This window comes from Sycon ciliatum, chromosome 5 (genome assembly GCF_964019385.1).
Source record: "Sycon ciliatum chromosome 5, ocSycCili1.1, whole genome shotgun sequence".
NCBI classification, from domain to species: domain Eukaryota; kingdom Metazoa; phylum Porifera; class Calcarea; order Leucosolenida; family Sycettidae; genus Sycon; species Sycon ciliatum.
Window position 1 is genome coordinate 29902852 of NC_088647.1, and position 24118 is coordinate 29926969.

At 45.7% G+C, this 24118-nt stretch overlaps 2 protein-coding genes and 1 long non-coding RNA gene across 3 annotated transcripts; all 3 read left to right on the top strand.

Moving 5' to 3' along the window:
- The first annotated feature begins 4417 nt into the window (after positions 1 to 4417).
- On the top strand, positions 4418 to 5350 carry LOC135816987 (serine/threonine-protein kinase pkn2-like). The gene has a single exon (XM_065330092.1). It carries the CDS (start codon positions 4418 to 4420, stop codon positions 5348 to 5350), a length of 933 nt encoding a protein of 310 aa, XP_065186164.1.
- Positions 5351 to 7179: 1829 nt separating this feature from the next.
- Positions 7180 to 14850, top strand: LOC135816988 (E3 ubiquitin-protein ligase TRIM71-like). The gene is made up of 5 exons (XM_065330093.1): positions 7180 to 7572; positions 8159 to 8302; positions 9539 to 9679; positions 13037 to 13189; positions 14422 to 14850. Exons 1-5 carry the CDS (start codon positions 7288 to 7290, stop codon positions 14848 to 14850), a joined length of 1152 nt encoding a protein of 383 aa, XP_065186165.1. The 5' UTR covers positions 7180 to 7287.
- An 839-nt stretch (positions 14851 to 15689) lies between these two features.
- On the top strand, positions 15690 to 17844 carry LOC135818277 (uncharacterized). The gene is made up of 2 exons (XR_010553660.1): positions 15690 to 15849; positions 16956 to 17844. It is a non-coding gene; the product is annotated as an uncharacterized LOC135818277 (long non-coding RNA).
- Positions 17845 to 24118: the final 6274 nt, after the last annotated feature.

The window sequence follows — 24118 nt, forward strand, 5'->3', positions numbered from 1 at the left end:
GTGTAACTTTGTTCGGTGTAGTTCCCTTTCACCTTTTAAAATTATGTTGTTGATATAGGTCTACATTACTGGTTTCTCCTCACTCCTGCTCCTAGCCGATAGCCCTTTCCCAAAGGTGCTCTTTTAATTCGCACTTAGTGCTTTTCGCGTCCCTCAAAATATGCTGAAAAAGTGCTCTTTTTTCAGTGAAAAAAGGCAAAAAGTGCTCTTTTTTCAGTGAAGCATAGCCATGATACATGTTCAAATATGAACACAAGCTGAGAAATGAATACGCACTCTTCCATTTATGGGTTCAAGAAAGGCAAAACAGGAAGTAAAGTTCAAAAAACCCACTTTTTACAGCATTGTGTACAAGCTTCATCAACTAACTTGTTGCCCCCAAAAAAGCGGCGTGCCAAGGCCCGGGCCCATCGAGCACTCGGAAACTGTGATCGCAAGCATGAGCAAACAGATTTTAGCACTTTTTCAGCTAAAAGAGCTCAAAAAGGGCGATATTCACCAAAAAACGCAATAAAGGGCGAAAGAAACGGGCTTTTCCAAAAAGGGGCAAAAAGGGCGAAAGAAGGGCGAGCACCTTTGGGAAAGGGCTACTAGCCGAACATTTGTTTGGCATGATACTAGAATTATGCATCAAAGAGACTAAATGTACCAGTACTTGATTTGCTGATGATGTAGCATATTCTGTACTATGCGATGAATTACTCTAACATCACTTTAAAAACTTGAGTTTTCTCCCTCTTGTATGCTCTTTTAGCCCCTTCCCTCACACAAGCAAGTCAAGAGAGAGGTTGCGCACAGCGGAAATTCGTAGCGCCGTAACGAATATTTTTTAACGAAAGGTAAGGAATATTCGAAAACCGTGAGGTTGGGCACAGCGCTTGAACTTTTTTCGTAGTGCGTCGACGCGGCAGCCGCGCGGGGGCGAAGAGTCAAGACAGAGAGTTGTAAAATATCAGTATTTTAGTACTCCAGGTAACGAAAAGTATTTTCGTAGATCTGCTCTGTTTCGGTCAAGTTTGGACGGATCTTCGGAGCAACTTTCGTTACTCGAACCCGGCCGGTCGAAATTTCATTGTGCGCAACCTCTCTAGTAACTCGCGAGGTATCTTTGGATTGATTAGCGCTGGATTCGCAACACCTGGTAAAGTTTGTTTGATTCCTTGATGATGTTATGGCCTTGAGAACACGATGAAAGACAAGTACATGTAGTGGTCTTCCAGCGCAGTCTTTCTCAGCCTACTCAAGCTCAACTGATGAGAGATAAATTCCACGAAACACTGTGCATTGAACAGGGACTGGTGCTTTCTTGCACCTTTGCCCGGTCGAAGGCTCGATGGGTATGGCGTGTGCCTTGGATGGCAGTCGTCAAGCCGTCAACTGGCGTCGAGTGTCAAGCCAAGTCAGTGACCAGGTGACAGTTGACACTGACAGACTCAGTGGATAGCACGATCTTCAGGCTAGGGTCCGTAGGGATCTGACTAGGGAGCAACCAACAGTTTCCATGGTTTCGTTCCCTGTATTGTGGATTTGTTTTGTTTGATGACGTCAACAGATGTACAGGCATACATGTATCTGCCTACTCGCCACTCGCCAGTCAGTTTGTGGTCGACCACCCAGCTAGCCAGGCAGACTAGCTGTCCACGATCCATAACAGCTTCATTTTTATGCGGCACTGCACTGGGTAGATCTACTGGAGGATTGCTTTCCGAAATGCTTACGAACGGGGCCTTTTCGGCACCCGGCTGCGCCGTTTGCGGTACCGGTGGCCGATTGCGATCAAAACGTTCACCCACTGTTGAGGCGAGAGATAGTAATCCCACCACTCCTCACATGTCCTTTCCAAAGCACATTTCGCTTTTTCTTGTTTTGCACACCTCCGTGTATGAGGATGTTTGTGACTACGTGTATGCGTGTAGTGTGCATGCGTGTGTGTGTGTGTGTGTGTGTGTGTGCGTGTGTGTGTGTGCGTGTGTGTGCGTGTGTGTGTAGTGTGCATGCGTGTGTGTGTGTGTGCGTGTATGTGTGTGTGTGCGTGTATGTGTGTACGTGTGTGTGTGGCGATTAGATATAATGTACGTACATAGTGTGTGTTCATGTTGCTTAAACAATGGTGTAACTTTGTTCGGTGCAGTTCCCTTTCACCTTTTAAAATTGTGTTGTTGATATAGGTCTACCTTACTGGTTTCTCCTCAATCCTGCTCCTAGCCGAACATTTGTTTGACATGATACTAGAATATGCATCAAAGAGACTACATGTACTGGTACTTGATTTGCTGATGATGTAGCATATTCTGTACTATGAGATGAATTACTCTAACATCACTTTAAAAGCTTGAGTTTTCTCCCTCTTGTATGCTCTTTTAGCCCCTTCCCTCACACAAGCAAGTCAAGAGAGAGGTTGTGCACAACGGAAATTCGTAGTGCCGTAACGAATATTTTTTAACGAAAAAAGCTAAGGAATATTCGTAAACCGTGAGGTTGCGCACAACGCGTAAACTTTTTCGTAGTGGGGTCGACGCAGCGGCCGCGCGGGTGCGAAGAGTAGTAGTAGTAGTAGTATTTATTATTTGACTAGGGGAGTCCCAACAGGCATGGCCTTGTTACAGGGAACCCTAGCCTATAGGCCTAGGTGAATCTTTGTGAGGTGAGCAAAAGTACCAGCAGATTGTGCCTGACGACAGTTTGGAGGAAGAGTGTTCCACCGACCTGCCGCCAGAAAAGAAACTGAGCGCAGTCCATACCCAATATGTACAGTAGGTAATACTAAGGCAGCTGTATCCTGGCCACGAGTACGAGCATTTAAGCCAGGGAGTCGTAAAATATCAGAATTTTAGTACTCCAGGTAGCGAAAAGTATTTTCGTAGATCTGCTCTGTTTCGGTCACGTTTGGATGGATTTTCGGAGCAATTTTCGTTACTCGATCCCGGACAGTGATTTTCGTTGTGCGCAACCTCCCTAGTAACTCGCGAGGTATCTTTGGATTGACTAGCGCTGGATTCGAAACACCTGGTTAAGTTTGAATCCTTCATGATGTTATGCCGGCCTGGAGAGCAGGATGAAAGTGGTGCTCTTGTAGCGCAGTCTTTCTCAGCTTACTCAAGCTCAACTGATGAGAGATAAATTCCACGAAACACTGTGCATTGAACAGGGACTGGTGCTTTCTTGCCCGTTTGCCGGTCGAAGGCTCAATGGGTATGGCGTGTGCCCTGGATGGCAGTCGTCAAGCCGTCAACTGGAATCGAGTGTCAAGCGGCTCAAGCCGAGCCACTGACAGTTCACTGACACTGACAGACTCAGTGGATAGCACGATCTTCAGTCTAGGGAGCAACCAACAGTTTCCATGGTTACGTTCCTTGTATTGTGGGTTTGTCATGTTTGATGACGTCAACAGATGTACAGGCATACATGTATCTGCCTACTCGCCACTCGCCAGTCAGTTTGTGGTCGGCCGCCCAGCTAGCTAGGCAAGCTAGCTGTCCACGATCCATGACAGCTTCATTTTTATGCGGTACTGCACTGGGTACTGGGGGATCTACCCACGCTTTCCGGCACGTGGCTGCGCCGTTTGCGGTGCCGGTGGCCGATTGCGATCAAAACGTTCACCACCTAGTGTTGAGGCGAGAGAGAGCTCTTTCTGTCTGTACGTGTAGGTCTCCATGACATTGTGTTTGTACTATTGTAGACTGCAAACAGGGAGGTGAGAACGGGAATGCATACCCCAGTGCGGAACGGGACTAAACTTCAGTCTGTAGTCTACAGACTACACACACACACACACACACACACACACACACACACACACACACACACACACACACACACACACACACACACACACACACACACACACACACACACACACACACACACACACACACACACACACACACACACACACACACACACACACACACACACACACACACACACACACACACACACACACACACACACACACACACACACACACACACACACACACACACACACACACACACACACACACACACACACACACACACACACACACACACACACACACACACACACACACACACACACACACACACACACACACACACACACACACACACACACACACACACACACACACACACACACACACACACACACACACACACACACACACACACACACACACACACACACACACACACACACACACACACACACACACACACACACACACACACACACACACACACACACACACACACACACACACACACACACACACACACACACACACACACACACACACACACACACACACACATACACACACACTCAATGCAGTGTACGTCCAACGCCATAACAAGGTGCTGAACACTCGCAGACACAATCAAACACACAGTTGCGAGAGCAAGACGATTGTGTGTTACACTATTATAATGCAATGGCAAGGTTCAACTTTGAGACTCAGCTCCAAGAGATACTTGGTGTCCCAGACTCAATTTGGCTGGGATGCGTCCAAGTTGACCTGAACAAACCCGAGATAGGCCGTGGCTCGGATGCCACTGTGTATACAAGTGAGTTGGAGGGTCTCCCTGTTGCTGTGAAGGTCTTACATAGTATTTTACTCCAACAGGGCAATGTCGGGCGTGCAGCTCTTCTCCAGCGATTCGGCACTGAGTGCCTAGTCATGCGGCGACTGCAGCATGAAAGAATTGTGCGACTGCTCGGGATCGGCATTGCTCCCAATCAATCTCCGTGTATAGTGGTAGAACTGATGGCCGGCTCGCTAGGTGATCGAATTGGAGTTGTTCCAAGAGAGCCATTCGCGCAAAGCCTTCAGTATCTTGTCGATACGGCGGAAGGTTTGCGCTTTCTACACGGCAAGAACATTTTGCATCGCGATTTGAAACCCCACAACATCTTGATCACGGCAGGGAGAGCCAAGATAGCTGATGTAGGTTTGGCCCGCTCTCTTCACGGTGGTCAAGGTGCAGACTTGACAACTCTGACACGGTGCCCCGGTACGCCTTATTTTATGCCGCCAGAGAGCCTGCAAGTGGGCACAACATACGACGAAAAACTGGATGTGTTTTCTCTAGGAGTGGTGATGTTGTCGCTGCTTGTGGGACGACCGCCTTCCCCAACTGAAGCTACTGTTCTGCTGGAGAATGGAACGCGGAGATCAGTTCCGGAGGGTCGCCGACGCAAAGCAGATCTGGATCGACTGGGCTCGGATCATCCACTACATTCTCTAATCGTGTCGTGTCTGCATGATGATCCTGGATCTAGACCCACATCGGCTGATGTTCACATGCACTTACTGCAGATCTCACTTCCCTCTATGGTATGGATGTACTCACATAGTATTACATGACTTTGTACTCACTGTGCTGTACTGTTAGCATACAGCCTAGCTGGGTATACATGCAATGTGTACATGTAAATGGGAAATACTGGCTGATGCATGCCTGAATGGTGCAGCTACCAGAGCATACATAAGACCTGGCTTTGCCTATGTACACACTCATACTCTAAGGGCACGTTCGCCAAATTGTCACTCTTTGACTTTTCCAGGAGATTCGTTTTTCTGAAGAGGTGGCCTTATAGGCCTCTTCAGAAAAAAGAACTCCTCAAAACTCCGCGAAACTCCACAATCTCATCCGATGGGAGAGATGAATTAGTTCCGAAAAATTTGGAATAGCTACGTCACGTTGTACGTGGAGATGGTCAATCTGATCGGACGTCATCATCGCCATGACAATTCCACTGAGAAACTCTGAAATGACAGTAACCCTTCTAATGGGACACTTCAACTAATCTCTTTAAAACATTTGTTCGAACAGTTGATGAAGACAATTCGAACGCCCCCTAAGTCTTAGCTGGCTGTGCAGCATGACATTATATTACACATGATAAGGGTGCTGATATTTCAGTGGAGGCGGCGCACCCTGTCTGGACTGTCACACTTCAACAAGGCAAAACACTGACGTGCGCAAGATGATTGTATTGAAAAGCACAGGCCTCACAATCACATGCTGGCTGGTGACCGGCTGTTCCTATGACATTAGCCATGTGGCGTGTACATAGGTGTGGAGTGCATCTGCAGTATGCATAGTATAGCCCAGTGAAATTATGTTTTCATCTGGGGGGGGGGGGGTTATACATGTAGATTTGCATAGGTCCCTTATCCAGAATGGTAACATGAAAACATGAAGTAGTGGATCAGAGCCATAACTAATAAGGGGTCGTACGTAATAAAAAAAATTAAAAAATCTGTCCTCATGCAAAAAGGGGGTGGGTGGTCAGGAGTGCTGGCGGAATTTAATTTTTTTGTTTTTTCTGAGTCAATTTTTCATACATTTTTATTATTAGTGCAATTAGGAGTATAATCGATGCAGACATGGCCAGACAACAACGAGTTCATGGAATTTTTAAGGATTTTTATGTTATTCAAAATCTGGCCATGTCTGCATCGATTATACTCCTAATTGCACTAATAAAATTGCTTTCTCCACGCCGACATTTTTATTAATAGATTTTTTCAGTGACTTTCATACAGTTGTTTCACTGGCTTTGCAGTGTACTGACTGTACTCGTAATGTCGCAAACACCAGTATGATGAACATGTAGTTGAAGGACGTGCATGGCCGTTGGTAGACCTGCTAAAACTAAAACAAACAAAAACCAGAAACAAAACAAACTAGTACAGTAGCTACTAGTACAATGTACCTGACACAGGTGCAGTCAGTGACCCTGGGGTCAGGAGTTCTTATTTTCTAGCTGGGCATTGGGAAAAATCAAAATATTAATGGGAAAAAATGGGGTGGGGTCGGTGGGTGGGTTAGAGACAATTTTGCACGAGGACGGATTTTTTAATTTTTCGATAATTACGGACGAGACTCCAAAATCCATGATAGCAGTGACCGGTTAGTACTACTCAATATACAGAGATTACTGCTCCACTCCGTCAATTTTGAATTCTTCCTTGCAAAATAATTGAATGCTCTCTTTCGGATTTGTGAAATTGTCTCGTTGTACATCACGAGATTTTTGTGTTTTCTGTGATCCATAGGTAGAAATGCTTCAATTGGGTGCACGCAGAGCATAATACTTCATAGTGTGTGTGTGTGTATGCGTGTGTATGCGTGTGAATGTATGTGTTTGTGTGTGAATACGATCATGTGTGTGTGTGTGTGTGTGTGTGTGTGTGTGTGTGTGTGTGTGTGCGTGGGTGGTGTTATTTTTTACGTGTCTGTCTAGTCCGCAGATCGCTATTTGAGTCAGTTTTCAGACATTCTGACTCAATTGCAAATGATCTCCACACAACAGCAGGCAATCATCACCCGAGTGACAGCTGTGGAAGAGAAAGTGAACGGCATGGATGCATTGAGGGAGAGAGTTTCTACCGTCGTCACTAACCTCAGTTCACTCAGCTCCAACGTGGATACACGCTTGGCTGCAGTGGACTCACGCATTGCCGCAGTGGATTCACGCTTTGCTGCCCTGGAGTCACGTGCCTCCAGACAGTTGTCACCTTCACCATCAACAGCATCATCAGCAGCGGCAGCAGTAGTAGCTGCATCTCCACCACAGAAGGTTGGTCTACTTTTGAAAGGCTTACTTTTACAAGTACAAGTTTATGCGACGGTGTATCAAATTACAGTCTGTTGCCCTGCATGACTGGGTGTATAGTGGTACGTGTATGACGTCATCATGCATTAGTTGAGTATAGTTTACATACACACAACACTGGTGTGTGTTCAAGTCAGAGTTTCACTATGCAGGGCAAAACCATGAGTATATATGACTAGTTATGCTACAAATGATATTACTTTAGTCCTTTCCTTTGTTCGTTTTGCTGCCGACTCCATTGTTGTTGCCTCAAGGTTGAGTTGTGGTCATGGCAGCGCTTGAAGCTGCTTTGTCATGGACATTCCGGAGGATTGATAGCGCTACCCATTCTGATCAATTTTTGTAGGGTTGTATAGTCAAAAATGTGTTCCCTCACCTTAGGGTGATGTATATACCATCATCTACTCCTTATACGAAACATGAGGCCAATGAAAATTTGAAATCGAAGTATGAAGTGTATGACCACCCAGCCAGGTTTGACATCACTACTTTCTCCCTCTATTGTCCTAGTGTTGATTGCTGTTGTTCTTACTGCTCTCCTGTATTGCAGCGTGATTACACACAGATCCACAAATCGAGATACTCGTTTGGTAGTTGGGGCAGTGGGAGAGATCAGTTTAACTCTCCTAGGGCACTAGCAACCAACAAAGCTGGTGACCTGATCATCTGTGACTCCTTCAACAACAGAATAAAGGTAACTGAACTCACAGTACAATGCTAACCGACAAGTACAGTTTGTATGTAAATGTCACTCTGATAGATGACCTGCTCGGGAGGGTCTGTGTGTGCATTAGTAGAATTGAAAAATAAGGATCCCAATTGGTCAGGTTGAAGATGCTCAAGACTGTCTGAAACAGTAGTAGACAATCCCTTGGATGAATTCTTCAGCATTCTAAATTTTACGTTATTGCACCATCCAGTTAACCTGTACACCCAGTGAACACAAGAGCTGAGAAGTTGATATGAGCAGAGTGTCATTTCTCTTCAGACGTGATCAGTTTTTCTAAACTATCAAACTGGAGAAAGGTGATCATTGTAAGTCACAAAAGACTTTGAATACCTGTGACACCCCCACTCGTCAATATTTTCTTGACCGAGCCATTCCAATTGCACATCACCACCGCAACGAGGACATTTCCATTGTGATATTGATATCTTAGACCCTGAAGGCAGCTGCTTTGCTCCAACAGAGCTCATCAGTGCTGGTTGGTAATAGTGGATGATCCGGGTGAAGAGATAATGTTATAATAGGGTAAAACAGTCGGAATTCTGCGCTTTCTACATCGAAGTGTGGCATGCTATACTATAGGACACTGAGGCTTTATGTGATAACAGCTAGTGGAAGTGTGCGTTACTGGGACATGCTTTCAGGTCGTCTGCAGTACTAGAATTGGTGCAAAATCAACAAACAAAGAGAGGTGCTACTAGTAGCCAATAGCCACTCATACATACGAGTGCTGAATGTCCAAACACTGGATGCTTGTATTGTCACATCTGTTAAAACTGTCGGTTATCACCTAACCCCTTTGTTTGCTAGGGCATGCCACACTAGAGAGAAAGTATGAAATTGTGAAAGTTTTCGCCTATACAACATCAATCACTTATTGTATCTTAATCAACCATTATGAACAACCTCCACTGATGAGGTCTGTCACCATGTTGGACCAACAGGCTATCTGGAGGGTCAGAAAAGTCAATATCTCAACTAAATTGTCCTGGCTGTGGTGGTAATGTGCAAGTGGAATGGGGTGTCCAACAGCACATTGGGTATGTAGGTGTGACTGACAGTTTTGGACGATCTTTTCGCTAGATTCACACTATAGAACTGCAACCAAATGTTTACTACATGTATGTTTGGATCTGGGCTATGTATGGGTGCATGGTTGTGTTAACATTTGTAAATTGTATTCCTTTTTGTCAATACACTTAGATACACGGTGTTGATGGCCAGTTCAAGCAGACGATTGGTCAGAGGGGTACAAACTGTGGACAGTTCAACTGGCCAGCAGCCGTGCATGTAACAGATGATGAACGAGTGATCATTGCTGATACTGACAACCACCGACTACAGGTATAGTCTTGGTGTTCCAATCATGTTGTAAGGATTACATGCAAACAGTAGCCTCTTTTCTGTGCAAAATTGATCAACAATGCAGTAAAGCCAGCTGCTCAGAAAAACTTCAAAAAAGCCTCGAGAATCAAAATAGAAACCGTGACACAGTGAAATGCCGTCTCTAAGTAAATACATGTATTTACTAAGAGACGTCTAATAGGCGGTTCTTTCTTGACCTACCAGAAACGCCCACCCCCAAATGTAGATAACACCACTCATAATAAACACCATGCTATGAACACATATACAGTATAGTCGACTCCACTTATAACGAACTCGCATATTAACGAATTTCGTGATATAGCGAACCCTTGTCCATGTCCCTGTTTGAAACCATACAAAATTGACCCTTTATAGCGAACAGGTTTCGTTTATAACAAACCAAATCCTAAAAGGGCCGCATGTACATGTAAAGCAAGTGCACCTGAGTCATACTGTCATGGGCTACATGTGCACCTGAACCTGAAACCAAGCCCAAGGATCCTGTTTTACACCTACAAGTCTGCTGGTAGCTGCCTGTCACTGCATGCAAGCGCATGTTTCTGGGAGTACAGAGTATGGCTGTGCATGTGTCCCTGTCTACTCTGCCGTGATGCGTGTAGTGCAGTGTAGTGCATCTCAACGCCTACCTGTACTAGCTGTAGCAGTGCTACTGTCGTGGACATGGAAATCCAGTCGATTAACCAGGGCCGGCGCCCTCAGCGCGTACAGAACAGTGCACAGTCATGTTGTTCCGATGCGCCCAGCGCGTTCCAGCGCATGTGTGGTCTGTTTGCCCACGGCTGCATGGCCAGCGCCCTGGGGCCGCTAGACGTGCGACCGGATTTCCATATCCACTACAGTATAGTACATCATGTACATGTACACACGCGGTATGGTATGCATGCACTCTGAAATGTATTTTTTAGAAACGCCTTGCAGGCGAACCCACCACAAACGCCTGTTAGACTTCTCTAAGTAAATACATGTGTTTACAGACGACCCCTGAGTAATCAACAACATACAATTACACATACATGTACATTTTACACAAACTATGTTGTCATTGGATACCCACATTATAACCCATACAGAAGTGAATACCTCTTTGTAATACAATTTTATTGAAATGGTTTTCTTGCTGCAATGATGATCACTTACTAACTAATGGCTCATGTTGCGAGCAAAACCTGTATTTGTTGTGCAGCACCACTGTTATTTCACTCACACTCTCTCCTCTTCATACATTGGCCCACACACGTTAACACCCAAACACACACTTACACTAACATGCACCCACACACGCTCAACCACCCACCCACAGAATACACACTCAAAAACATGCACATACCTGCATACATGCATTCCCTCTCAAGTGCACATAGAACCACACGCACACACTGCCAACTTGTGACATTTCATGACCATAAGCGATGAAAGGCTTATAGAGCAGATACCAGGTAGAACACAGGATTGAGCCACATTGCAAGGAGATAAAAATGTGTTGCTCCTCCAGACATGTGTGGCAAGCAAGGTAGCAGAGTTTGGAGAATAATAATCAACAGAACAATGAAGCAGACTATCGACATTGTTGGTGGTGTCAGTCAGTGCGGAGAAGCCCAATTCATGACCGTCGTAAACCACTACATTCTACCATCAGCCATCTCAGACCGACAAAAGATGGGGATGTCCCTAGCTTTTAAGTCATGAGTAGTTGCATCCCATCGCCTGTTTTTTTCTTACTTGGACAACATCTCAAAGAAGCATTGGGCAGCTGTCCAAACAGGAGTTGATTGGAAATCTGGGAGGTTTGGCATTCTGGCAAGGTGACCTAACCCCTCAGGGCAATGCTGTCCAAAACATGTTGAAATGCCTGGTTTCAAGGTCTGCTTTCAGCGGAGTCCAGCACTCAGTACTATACACTAGGATGGAGGCTATACAGGAAAAGTTTAGATGTCATTTGGTGCACAGGGACAGGTTTTGGGCACAAAACACATCACAGTTTGCAAAGGTATTGTGTGCTTCAACATTGCGCCGGCACAATTCTCTTCTAGCGAGTAAACCGGTGTAGCAACAGAACCAAGGTAGAGAAGAATAGGGGCAAATCCTCTGTTGCCTTCCCTTTCAAAACAACAATATTGCCGATGTCAGATGGTGCGATGTTCCTATCAGCCACAAGGATTTTTTTATCTTATCGACATTGATATTTAAGGCCCAACAAACAGACACATCCGGCAACATGCACAGATCCCCTACACAAAAACACACATCTGAACACACACACACTACTACTACTACTACCACTACTACTACTACTACTACTACTACTACTACTACTACTAGCAGCATGACTGCCCAGATGGGCAAGTGTCACCCCTATAAAAAGGGGACCAGAAAACGGGAGTCGGATCACAAGCAGGACCGCGAATGTCTGGCTAGGTCCTGCTGACGGCGGAAATTGCGTTTACAATGTGGGCAGCTGAGGGGCAGAGCTGCTCTCTCAGCAGCAGATGGTCTCGCAGCACAATTGCAGTTGTGACGCTTGAACCCGGCCGCAGTACAGAAGCATCGCTGACATGTTGGGCAGTGCTGCTGGCAACAAGCTGAAAGTGGCACAGACAGACTGACTGTTGGTGTGGGAGAACTCGTGCCCCCCCCCCCCCCCCCACACACACACGCACACACACACAACCCCCCCCCCCCCTCACACACACACAAACCCCCACACACAAATATGAGTATACTAGCCTTATACGAATGTTTTTTTCTACACTTTGTATGATCACCACCTCGTTTACTAGCCGTTTTACTTAGTTTTATCACATTCAACAGCAACTCTTATGTGTCTATTGTATCAACACAAGACTACTTAACCTTTGTCTATTAACAGCTTACCCTTACTTGTATGTTCACCGCTTATCCTTACTTTGTATGTTCACCGCTTACACTTACTTGTATGTTCACCGCTTACACTTACTTGTATGTTCACCGCTTACCCTTACTTTGTATGTTCACCGCTTACCCTTACTTGTATGTTCACCGCTTACCCTTACTTTGTATGTTCACCGCTTACCCTTACAGTAACTTGTAAGTAGTTCCGTAAAGTAGTAAAGTAGTTCCGTAAAGTCCACTGATGACCGCAGCAGAAAATCGTTTCTGGAATTACACACCCTTTTTAACTCTAAACGCGTTTACTTGCATGGCAATGTCAGTGGCACTAATACTGCTTATAGTTAATTATACTTTTTGTCTCCTCGAAAACTGGTACGAAGAATTTGACGAAGCTATTAGCCATTTCTAAATCATCTTGATTTCTCCTGTCTATCCCCTCTGCAGATCACTGACAAAGATTTCTCCGAGTTCAGCACCATAGGAAAGTGTGGATCAGAAATTGGCGAGTTCGACTACCCATTAGGTGTTGTCCAAGTGAACCACAGCGTACTGGGCCAGTGCCTTGCAGTGACTGATACAGCGAACCATCGGGTTCAGGTAATAACCATACAGTACACACTGTACATGTACAGTTGTATTGTGTAAAATCCCTCTCCTACCCACTAACAGTGTACTGTGGTATACATAAAGATAGAACTAGCCTATATCACTGTTCAGCATCAAGTTGTGGGACTGTTTTCAATCATGTAACAGCTGATCAATCATATACTCTTAACACAGTACAATCCCAGTTGATAATTTTAGGATGGAAGTCGATTGTAACATAATTATGCATTGGCAAGCGTGCATGTGTGTGTGTTGGGAGGGGGTGGAGGGGGAGTGCATGTTTGATGGGTGTGTCAGCTAGTTCTGTTGGTGGGTGCTCAGAAGCCAGATTGTGACTGCGTGTGTTGCCATCTAGTATACATGTATTACAATATTACGTTCACTAGGGGGGGGGGGGGGGGTAAGTGCTGTCAAACCCTTTTCTGCACCATGTCCTAAACCACTCACACATGTGTGGTGAGCCTATAAGTGGAATAATTTCCCGAAGCCCATCCAGAATTAGTCGATTTCAATATAAGTTATCTGCTGTTGGATGGTCCGATAGCCAATCCATCATCTCAAGATGCCTTTGAATCCCTTGCCGTTCAAGTTTTGGAAATGAGCACGTAAAAGGACAAGCGCATTGGTATGCAGGTTGAGGGCATTGGTGTGACTTGGGTGGGTGGAGCCGTTTGAGTGTGGGTGGGCGGGTCCATTTGGCTTGTGTTTGTGTGTGGGGGTTTGAGGATGTGTACACGATTGTGTGTGTGGGTGTGTGTGTGTCTGTGCGTGTGCACTGTGTGTATGTGCGAGCATGTGTGTGTGTGTGTGCATGTGTGTGTGTGTGTGCGTGTGTAGTGTGTGTGTGTGTGTGTAGTGTAGTGTGGGCGTGTATGTGCAAGCATTGGTGTGTGTATATGTGTGTGTGTGTGTGTGTGTGTGTGCATGTGCGTTTGTGTGCGTGAGCGTGTGTATGTATGAATATGCATGTGGGTTCCATTGGCATACCGGTACATCACTACATGTTCGTGTTCTAGAAAGTCTTCATAAAGCTCTGTCACAGCCCAACCACCAAATCTAGTTGTAAGTTGTCTGCAAATGAATTACATATCTCACCGGTTTACACACACACTTGAGAGGAATCAAAAGCGTTTTTGCTGTAACTCTGAGTTTCACGGTTTTAATCGATCATCAGACAACAACTCACAGGTGTATATTCTTCTATGTACACTGGTACTGTACAGATTGTGCCATGCAGTGGTGAGACAGGATATGCGTTTGGAACAGCAGGTAGTGGTCAAGGCCAATTTCAATTGCCAAGAGGCATCACAGTGTACCACAACAGGTTGTTTATTGCTGATAGTAACAACCATCGCATCCAGGTATGTTATCATGTCAATCTGGCAACAACGTCAACAATGATGCGGAATACAACAACAACAACAACAACAACAATAACAACAACAACAACAACAACAACAACAACAACAACAACAACAACAACAACAACAACAACAACAACAACAACAACAACAACAACAACAACAACAACAACAACAACAACAAGTTACAACAAAACTACTACTACTAAAACTACTACAACAGCAGCAGCAGCAGCAGAAATGGAAGCAGTAGCAAGTTCAGCTTTATATCGTTGTGCCAGGTATTTATAGGTGGTTGTTCCAAACTTTGGTGCTTATACTTCATTCTGATTGACTTGACACTTGACTGACTCATGACTGCCGTCTAGAGCCCATTAGCAGCAAGTAGAATGTTTGACTCAGAAAATCTGCAAAAAAGTGCCACCCTCTGCAATATGCAGTGTTCCGGGGAATTCCCCCTGTATCAGCTGAGCTTCAGAACGTTACTGTAATCTGTGCTCTGAGAGCACTGCAAAATGTGTTGCTCTCTGGCAAGAGCCGAGATCCAAAGTTTGGAGTAGCCACCTTCTTCAATTATATCCACTGAAATTGCAACATCTACATGTAGATCTTGAAATATATTGTTTCTTTTTTGCATGTCTAGTGTGCATGAGACTTTACTGGTATTGACAACCCATCTATCGGAATATACGCTGGACAGGGTCGGGCAGGAAAATATTCATCCAATCAGAAATGAATGTGTACGTTAGGCAAGTGCATGTTGGCCATGTTCGCCTGTTACTTGTCCTTTTCAGTGTAAGAGTGTATAGGCTGATGTGAAGTTAGACTCTTAAACATCATGTCTATACATCATGTCACAAACCAAACAGTGTCTGTGCTACAATAAATACATACATAGTAATCAAATGTTGGTGCCAGGTCCATGTTTTACCTCAGGTTTTGAATTTTTACAGTTGCACACCAGTAACCTTATCATCACTACAGTCATAATGATAGTAGCTATGCACTGTGTGTTGGAGTATTATTCTTACACTCCTGTTATATCTATACTCTTTCTGTCACCACAGTGGTGTGTGTGTGTGAATGTTCAATTTTTTATTCCTGCAAAAGGTGATGACCGTCGATGGAGAGTATATCACTTCGTTCGGTTCTCAGGGCAGCGCTTTCAGGTTTTTCACTTCGTTTGGGTCAAAGGGCAGCGCTTTTGGGCAGCTGCAGGCACCGGAAGATGTCACTACAGATGCCTACGGCAATGTACTAGTCGCAGATAATGACAATGGACGTGTTATGGTAAGGGAGAGTTTGTTGTCGTGTTCTTCTTTCTAAATACCTACAGGCAGAGAGTAGTACCCAGTACATATACAACAGTGGAGCATGGTCAGTTTGTTGCTAGTCTGTGATTCATGGTCAGTACAATCATCAGACAACACTGATATGAACACAGAAAGTGATGTACACTGCATGCACAGAGTACAAGTAAAGCAAGAGTACATTAGCTCTTACAGTTCAAAAAACAAGGGTACATTCTACTCTTACACTACTTTCTTGTATAAAAGTGTGTCTCACATGTAAGCTTGCAATGAATACTAGTACTAGCATGATTTCCAAAATGGGACCTCTGGCACATATGCTTTAGGGTTTACCTAGTGTCCATGCATACTCACCCTGGGTGCAGTGCTGAATGTCTGGAGAACAGAACAAGGAATACAGTGGACACACATCAATGCTACAACCAAGTCTTGGATGTACTGTAGCTGTGTTCTTACTGTATGCTTGGCTTGCATGTTGACATTTAGAGAAATGCCTAATTTAATATACGTGCCATGTTGTGGTGGATTCAGTTAACGCCGATGGAAAAGGACGTTGTTTGAGGTAACGTTACTGAATCCCTGACCGAAATTGTTGCCATTTGCTGGTTTGACGCATATTCATCTTTCAATGAATGTAAACATACTTCAGAAGTAGCAAAGTGGTTTACACACCTAGCAGTAATACATCCAAAGAGAAGCCGGTGTGCCTTATACTACGATGATCAAATCAACAGTAGTAAATGAGAAAGACGTTTCTATTTGGTGCCAAACAATTCAAATTGTTCAGATGGGGCTTTTTAGTCCAGTCCGGCTAATACTCCAGTGCGGCTTATACTCTAGTGTGGCCTCTACTCCAGTGTGGCTTATACTCCAGTGTGGATTATACCCCAGTGTGGCTTATATTCCAGTGTGGCTTAACCATGCTAACTCATACCTTCCATGATACCATCATCCATACATGAATTGCGCATCATTCACGGACCCCCCATACATCATCCATGCATCATCCATACATCACCATGCATCAACCATCTATAATACGTGTTATTCCTGTACACTCACCTGTTTTGTCCATGTTCTCTGCAGGTATATGCCGCAGAAACATACACACCGCTGGCTGAGTTTGGAAAAGGAGAGCTGGACGAGCCGATGGGTGTCTGCGTGACAAGTGAGGGCTTAGTAGCTGTTTGCTCTTCCGGTAATGACAAGATTTTTGTGTTTTGAAGGTTTCTTGTTAGACACCTGTCATCAGTCACCTGCTTACCCTTTTGTATGCATCATAAAATAAATGACCATAGCATGACACAAACTGTTCTTGTATCCCATCCTACTCCCCCCCCCCCCCCCCACACACACAAGTACACACACACACACACACACACACACACACACACACACACACACACACACACACACACACACACACACATAAACACAACCCCTTAGTTGTACATCTTTGATAATTTTCAGTTGTCTTTTCTACACTTCTCGTTAAGAATTTGGTTTTCCTCCACTCATCCGCCGCCTTGCTTGGTGACGTGTTGTATCTTACAGCAGTCTCACATGAACTGAACACATCCCACGCATGTTATACCACAGTACTTCGATTTCCTTAATGGATTAGGTAGATGCCGCAACAGTTATTCCACACCAGTTATTCTTAGGTAGCTTCTGGTTCCCTGTGTTTATTCACCCGGTTATCTCAGAAAAGAAAGTTTGCAATTGCTAGAATACAAATCTGTCCAGGGGTGGATATATTTTTGCATTGGTCCCTTCTTCTTTATTTTAATCCTTGTCTCTCCATCTGAGTTAATTATACATTATATGTAGGCTGTAATAGTTCTGAATTTTTTTAATTTTACTTATTGGATTGTTTTCTCGCAGATTAATCATATGATTAGGATATCTATGCAACAGTTAGTTTGAATTGTTCACATCGACATCACGTTTTCCTTGTACTGATTCTGTCGACTCACGTGGTTGGTGCACATGGTACATGGTGCTTGTGTGTGTGTGTGTGTGCGTGCGCGTGTGTGCATGCGCGCGTGTGCACGCAGGCGTGCGTGCGCGCGCATGCACCCCCGTCCGCGTGCGTGTATGTGCATGTGTGTGTGCATGTGTGTGTGTGTGTGTGTGTTTGTGTTTGTGTTTGTGTGTGTGTGTGTGTGTGTGTGTGTGTGTGCTTGTGTGTGTGTGTGTGTCTACAAAACTCACTTCATACCTGTGTGGTGTGTACCACTACTAAGGCTGAATAGTTGCGGTCAATTCTTTAGCCTTGCAAGCTGTTGAATGGTGCAATCCCCGCACAAGTTGCTATGGCTTCTGCCGTAGCACCGCTACCATCGAAAGGTCAAAGGTGTTTTGTGTGTGTGTGTGTGTGTGTGTGTGTGTGTGTGTGTGTGTGTTTGTGTGTGTGTTGATTGTGTTGAAAATAACGTGCAAGGTAGCAGTGTTTGTAATGTTTTCTTCCATTAATGCAGTATCCTGTGTATAGCGGTGACCTCATAACGTGAACAGCATCCATACTGTATAGATAGTACTGTTTTGACCATAGCTAAGTCAACTCCTGATATAACCAACACCATTGTACAGGAGAATTACTTCTCTATAAGCGAGGTTCTTTATAACCAAAATGGATTCGCACCATACAAGCAACACGACATGTAGCTCATGACAGTATGATTGGTTTAATATGTGAGACATTGCACTACCGGACGGGCAATGTACATGTAGTTAGCATGGCGCCCCACAAGATGAAGAGATATGGTGGTTCCTTATCAACGAAAATTATTTGATCTACTGTAAGGGATCTTTTGTTTGTATGAGTCTAAACAGGGACATGGACTCTGATTGGCTATGAGTATGATCACGAAATTCCCTACGTGCGGGTGCGCTACAAGTGGAGTCGATTGCATTCTGATATTCCGTGTGGTGTACACCTTGTGTGTATTGATTGGGGATGGATTCTCAAAGCTGCGCCTTTCATGTGGATTGGGCGGGACAGGGTTATGTATTGCTCATATCACCCAGAGCCCAATTGGCAGGGCCCCGGTCATGCGCCATATGAATCATATTATGAACGAGAGACAGTGGTAAAATACTAAAATACCTCAATTTCAACTTTGTATAATTATTATCAACTAAGCGATATTCTGCTAGGATCAGGTGACAAAATTTGACAAGTAATATTTGTTCTCATGGCGACACTTCGACACAACTCAGATCGCTCGTTGAGGCATCTGGCTTTGTCTGCACGGGCGATGAAGAGCTTCTCCGTGAGGCAGAGATCATACCTCTTGCTTGAGCTTGATTTACTTGCAGATCGAACGGTGGACCATGCAATTGGGTGCGGCTTGCCTGCCCTTTTCACCTTCCAAGCATGCTTGGACAGCTCCGTGGTCTTCTCATACCGCTCATGCCGGAATGTGATGAGGTGGCCGTTGTATCGTTGCTTGAACGTGTTCTCGGTTAGGCCATAGTAGAATTTCTTATCAACTGTGTCGCTATTTCATAGGCGTGGTACACTATGCTGCTATCCAGGCGCTTGTCGTGCATGGGGCATTCTGGCTTGATTCGCCAGTTGCATGACTTGGCCTCTGCCGGCTGCCGGTCATTGCTATCCTCTTTCGAGATTCGGTTGTTGTGGCGCCGGATAATCGACTGCATATTCGGCATTGTGGAATAGCTGACCTTGACATTATTCCTGTTGAAGATCTTGTGGAATGGTGACTTCTTTGGGCAATGTCTGTCAACTGCCTTCAGGAAGCAACGTGCCACGTCAGTAGATACATTCAGGCTGAAGGGGGATTGAACCAGATCATACATGTTGATTTTCTCGATCTTTTCTTCTTTTTCTCTGCTGGTCTCTTTCTCTCAGAGTACTCGACTCGCTCAGCGTAGCCGCCGACCTCCAGTGCGTTATTGTACAATGCTCTTCGCCTCTGAGAATGCGGCCTCGTCACATGATATGTCCGACAGACGTCTATTGATCTCAACTGGCAGGCTCTTGAGAATGACAGGGGGTGGTTAGGGTGACAGTCGGTGCACGTAGAGGGGGGGGGGGGGGGGTGTCGTTCGATACGCACTAAATCGGCCAGTTGGTGATTGAAATGTAATGTCGAGAAAGTCAACATCGCGTGCAGAGACACTACGGACGGCGGCAAGTCCATCGTCTCTATACAGCACGATCATACGCCTGTCACACACGCGACCAAAGAATAATACAGTTTCTTATGTCACTCAAAGCATATGCTAACGCATCTGTTGACAGTTTCTCGCCATTGTTTACGGTCACGAGCTTGGCCAGTTCTGGGCGTTGCTGATGGTAAGTTCGACACTCTTGAGATCCTTTCGGACAGTGTTGATCCAACGCATTGGGGGGGGGGGGGGCGTCTCCGTTGGAGAGTGAGGGCCTTGTCGGACAACGTGGCCAAACCACAGAAGTTGACGTTCTCTGCAAATAGAGGTAATACGGATGCTATTGGTTTGGGAGTACAGGTGATTATTGGTGATGTGATGAAGATGGTGGATATTCATGAAAAGTTCAGCTTTTTCCTATGCCATATATCTAATTTGGAGGAAAGGGCTTTGGACAATGTCCAAAGGGCACAATTATAATAACAGAATGGGCATGTAAACAAAGCCATACGAAAATATAAAATACCCGTCAGAGTCGTGTACGAGAATGCTGGAAGCCTGAAGCGTACATTGTGCCAGTCGGCCCTAGTACGTCCATTATGCCTTAAAGCCAAAAACCCAACACAGCGGAGAACGAGAGGTCGGCCCAAGGGACCGTGCCTGACATGACAGACGGGGGCCCGGGATGCCTGCATGCAGAAAGATGTGGTATACGAAACAAAATGCAAGAAATGTGTACAGCAATATGTTGGCGAGACGGAGCGATTCCTTGAGACCCGGCTGGAGGAGCATACTGGACACGCACGAAGGAGGACAGTAGACAAGCCCTGGGGGGACCATTACAGAACCAAGCACCCTGACTGCACTTTGGCAGAGCTGAGACGCTCCCTTCCTACTTGAATCCCAATCGAACTCGCGCACTTCCTCCGAAACCGGGTGACTGCGCCCTACTAGATGGGGATTTGTATACAAAATGTCACTAAAAGCGCCATTTCGTTCTTATAAAAGCACGGATGACCGCGATTGGGCAATATGTTGTAGTCTTTTGGACGCTGAGTCGACTGGTTTTGGTCCGAAAAGGCTGCGATGCAGCGTTCCTCCTTTATTCCCAATCGAACATGGTTGAAGAAGCGATCACGTGCTCCTGGGTGCCCAAATCACCTGGTCACCACGCCAGCAGGCGACAACTTTCACACCAAGGTTCAACTCGAGTGACAGGACTGCACCCAAAAAAGGTCAAACAGGCTAGTAAGTTGTACCCTGCCCCTTTAACATACTTTGACTTTTCTGCGGCTCGGTGCCCCACAGTCGGGGCCAGTCGTCACTCTACACCTGTTTTCTATCAGTACCTGTCTCCCTGCTTCACACCTGACTCATACTCAGTCATAGCTTGCTACTGCCCAGCGCCCTGCCATGCCATCGGTGCAGGTTGTGAATTTACGCCTAGCGCCTGATCTGTATTATCCCGCCTCCCAGGCACGGTGACCAGGTGACTCGCGTACGCAGGAGCACGTGACCGCTTGTTCAACCAAGTTCGATTGGGAATAAAGGAGGAACGCTGCATCGCAGCCCTTTCGGACCAAAACCAATCGACTCAGCGTCCAAAAGACTGCAACATACGGGCTAATCGCGGTCATCCATGCTTTTATATGAACGAAATGGCGCTTTTAGTGACATTTTGCATACAAATCCCCATCTAGTAGGGCGCAGTCACCCAGTTTCGGTGGAAGTGCGCGAGTTCGATTGGGATTCAAGTAGGAAGGGAGCGTCTCAGCTTCCTAGGACCACGACCATTCGACTCAGCACCCCGAAGACTACAACTGGTGAAATTTTAATTTTTGCCTTAAGGGGGCAGCCTACCCATAAATTTCATATGGCATTCAATTGACCGTAACTTTGGTGTTTCTCAGTGGATTTGAGTGAAATTTTGACCACACACTCCTGCCACTATGCTGGCCCTCAGGACATGATTTACAAGTTCTTGCGCCTCACTGACAGGCTTTCCAGGCCGGAAAAAACTCAAATTTCCGGCATAGTGCCACGGTGTGCGAGCCACCCAGGAGCCAAACAAATGCATTTACATTTTTTCACATTTTCGTACCCATTCTGTCCGTGCGCGGGACCCAAACCTAAAACAAGTCCAGAAGCAGCAATGGGTGGTGGGGTAGGGCCCCTCAACGTGGCCCTGGAATCTGTCACAACGGAACGAGTGGGCGTTCTCTCACGGACTCCCACAGATCCAAGTCAATTTTTGAATTTTTTTAAGTTGAGCACGTGCTACGAGGTCGTACCTTTGATACAACATCCAGTGCTGGGACCTCCACAGCAAGCCATTTCCACAGCGCTGCACACCAAATCCAGGATGCCCTCAGAAACCGGCAAAGACTGCCACTCACGTTTCACTACTGCCTAGTACTGAATCCTACCTGACTTCTTGACACGACTCAAACTAAGTTACTTGCCAAAGTCACTAAATCAACGTCAACTACCAATAATCAAGCCACATATCTGCGACGTCACGAGGGTGCTGGCAAAAGTCCTGCTGCACGGCGGCGGGCTTCACCCCCCGCCGTACAGCCCAATACGTGGTTTTTTAACGTGATTTTTTGGACTTTTTTGGACACTTGGGGCAAAATTCTGCACACTTTCGCGTGTTTCCATAATACGACAAGTTGCGCACGGTCTGCTCACATTCAAATACAGTGCTGCCAACAAATGACAGCATGCAACAAAAAAATCTTTCCTTGCAAGGGCACATTTTCGGCCATAACTCTTGAACGGCTGGTCAGATAGGGACACAATTTTCAGAGAATTTGCAGCTATTCATGCTCTTTCAACTGACGTAGCACTCAATATGAATTTACAAATTCGATTTTTCAGCGAATTTTTGGGTAGTCTGCCACCTTAACTTCTGCCTTGCGCTTGACTCGAACTGTGCTACGGTCCAACGCAACATCATCATTGACATCAATGCAGGCCAGCTTTACACCTGGCTTTTTTGGGGGGGTTTTCCCGCCTCCCCGTTAGCAGAATAGATCGCTCGCTTCGGGCGGAACAGGCACATAATTATTTAAACAGCCCGTTTGCAGGCTTATGGACATCATTGACTACCTGAAGAAGGCCATTGGCCGAAACGTTGTATAATGGAATGGTTGGGAAATTTGCAGAGTACATGTATTGTGAAATGGGTGGGTTCACCCAATTGGATTTACTATGAAACTGCAGCTGGAAGCCCCCCAACTTCTTCTCAGAATGGGCATGATTAGACAATTATACATGCAGAAACGGGACACAAGGGAATGTCTCTTCCAAGCGATGGCTGAGAAGGCACGGTTGGCTGCACTAATTCTCTGTGACACGTCTTCTGCTGTTCAAAGTCTTGAGGTTGGAGTCAGAGGCATTGTCGATTTTCCCATGGAAACCTCATCTGTATCGACGGTACATTGACGACTGACTGTGTAGTGGTATGGTGTCATGGTATCGTCAGGTTAATGGAGTTCGTTCAGTTCATGAGCAGCAGGCATCCCGACATCAAGTTCACCGTTGAGTACACACAGTAGGACGACACACACACACCATCAGCTACCTGGACTTGTCCTTATCTGTTTGCAATGGTGTTGTGGAGTGGGAGTTGTTTGTGAAGCCCAGTCCTAGTGGTGTGCAGCTGTCATACACATCAACGTTACCTTTGCAGGTGAAGACGTCAGTCGCTCAGGAGCAATTCAGACGCGCCCAAAGGAACTCCTCAACAAATGCCGGCAAAGTAAGAGGAGAGAAGAAAATAGAATTGCTCCTGAGCGACAACAACTATCCACAGCACGCCATTAGCACAGCCAAACACAACGCCCGCAACCCACGCAGACCACGCCGACAGCACACACTCACCGCCATCCTCAAGGTGCCATTTGTGAATGACCGTTTGGCTCGTGATATTCGCCGTACCGTATGTTAGTTCAGTAAAGACGTGCGTGTAGTATTCCAGTCCGGTCGTTCGCTAAAGGATATGTTGGTGTCGTCATCGTTGTCTCGCCCCAAGTGCCCAAGAGAAGTGTACCAGAAGAAGAAGAAGAAACAACGAGGAAGGCCTGTTGAGTGTCGTGCCTGTGATTCCG

Coding starts and splice junctions, on each gene's coding strand:
- LOC135816987 (XM_065330092.1), top strand. CDS start 4,418: ATGGCAAGGTTCAACTTTGAGACTCAGCTCCAAGAGATACTTGGTGTC.
- LOC135816988 (XM_065330093.1), top strand. CDS start 7,288: ATGATCTCCACACAACAGCAGGCAATCATCACCCGAGTGACAGCTGTG. Junction 7,573..8,158: donor CTGCATCTCCACCACAGAAG/GTTGGTCTACTT, acceptor CCTGTATTGCAG/CGTGATTACACACAGATCCA. Junction 13,190..14,421: donor CAGCGAACCATCGGGTTCAG/GTAATAACCATA, acceptor GGTACTGTACAG/ATTGTGCCATGCAGTGGTGA.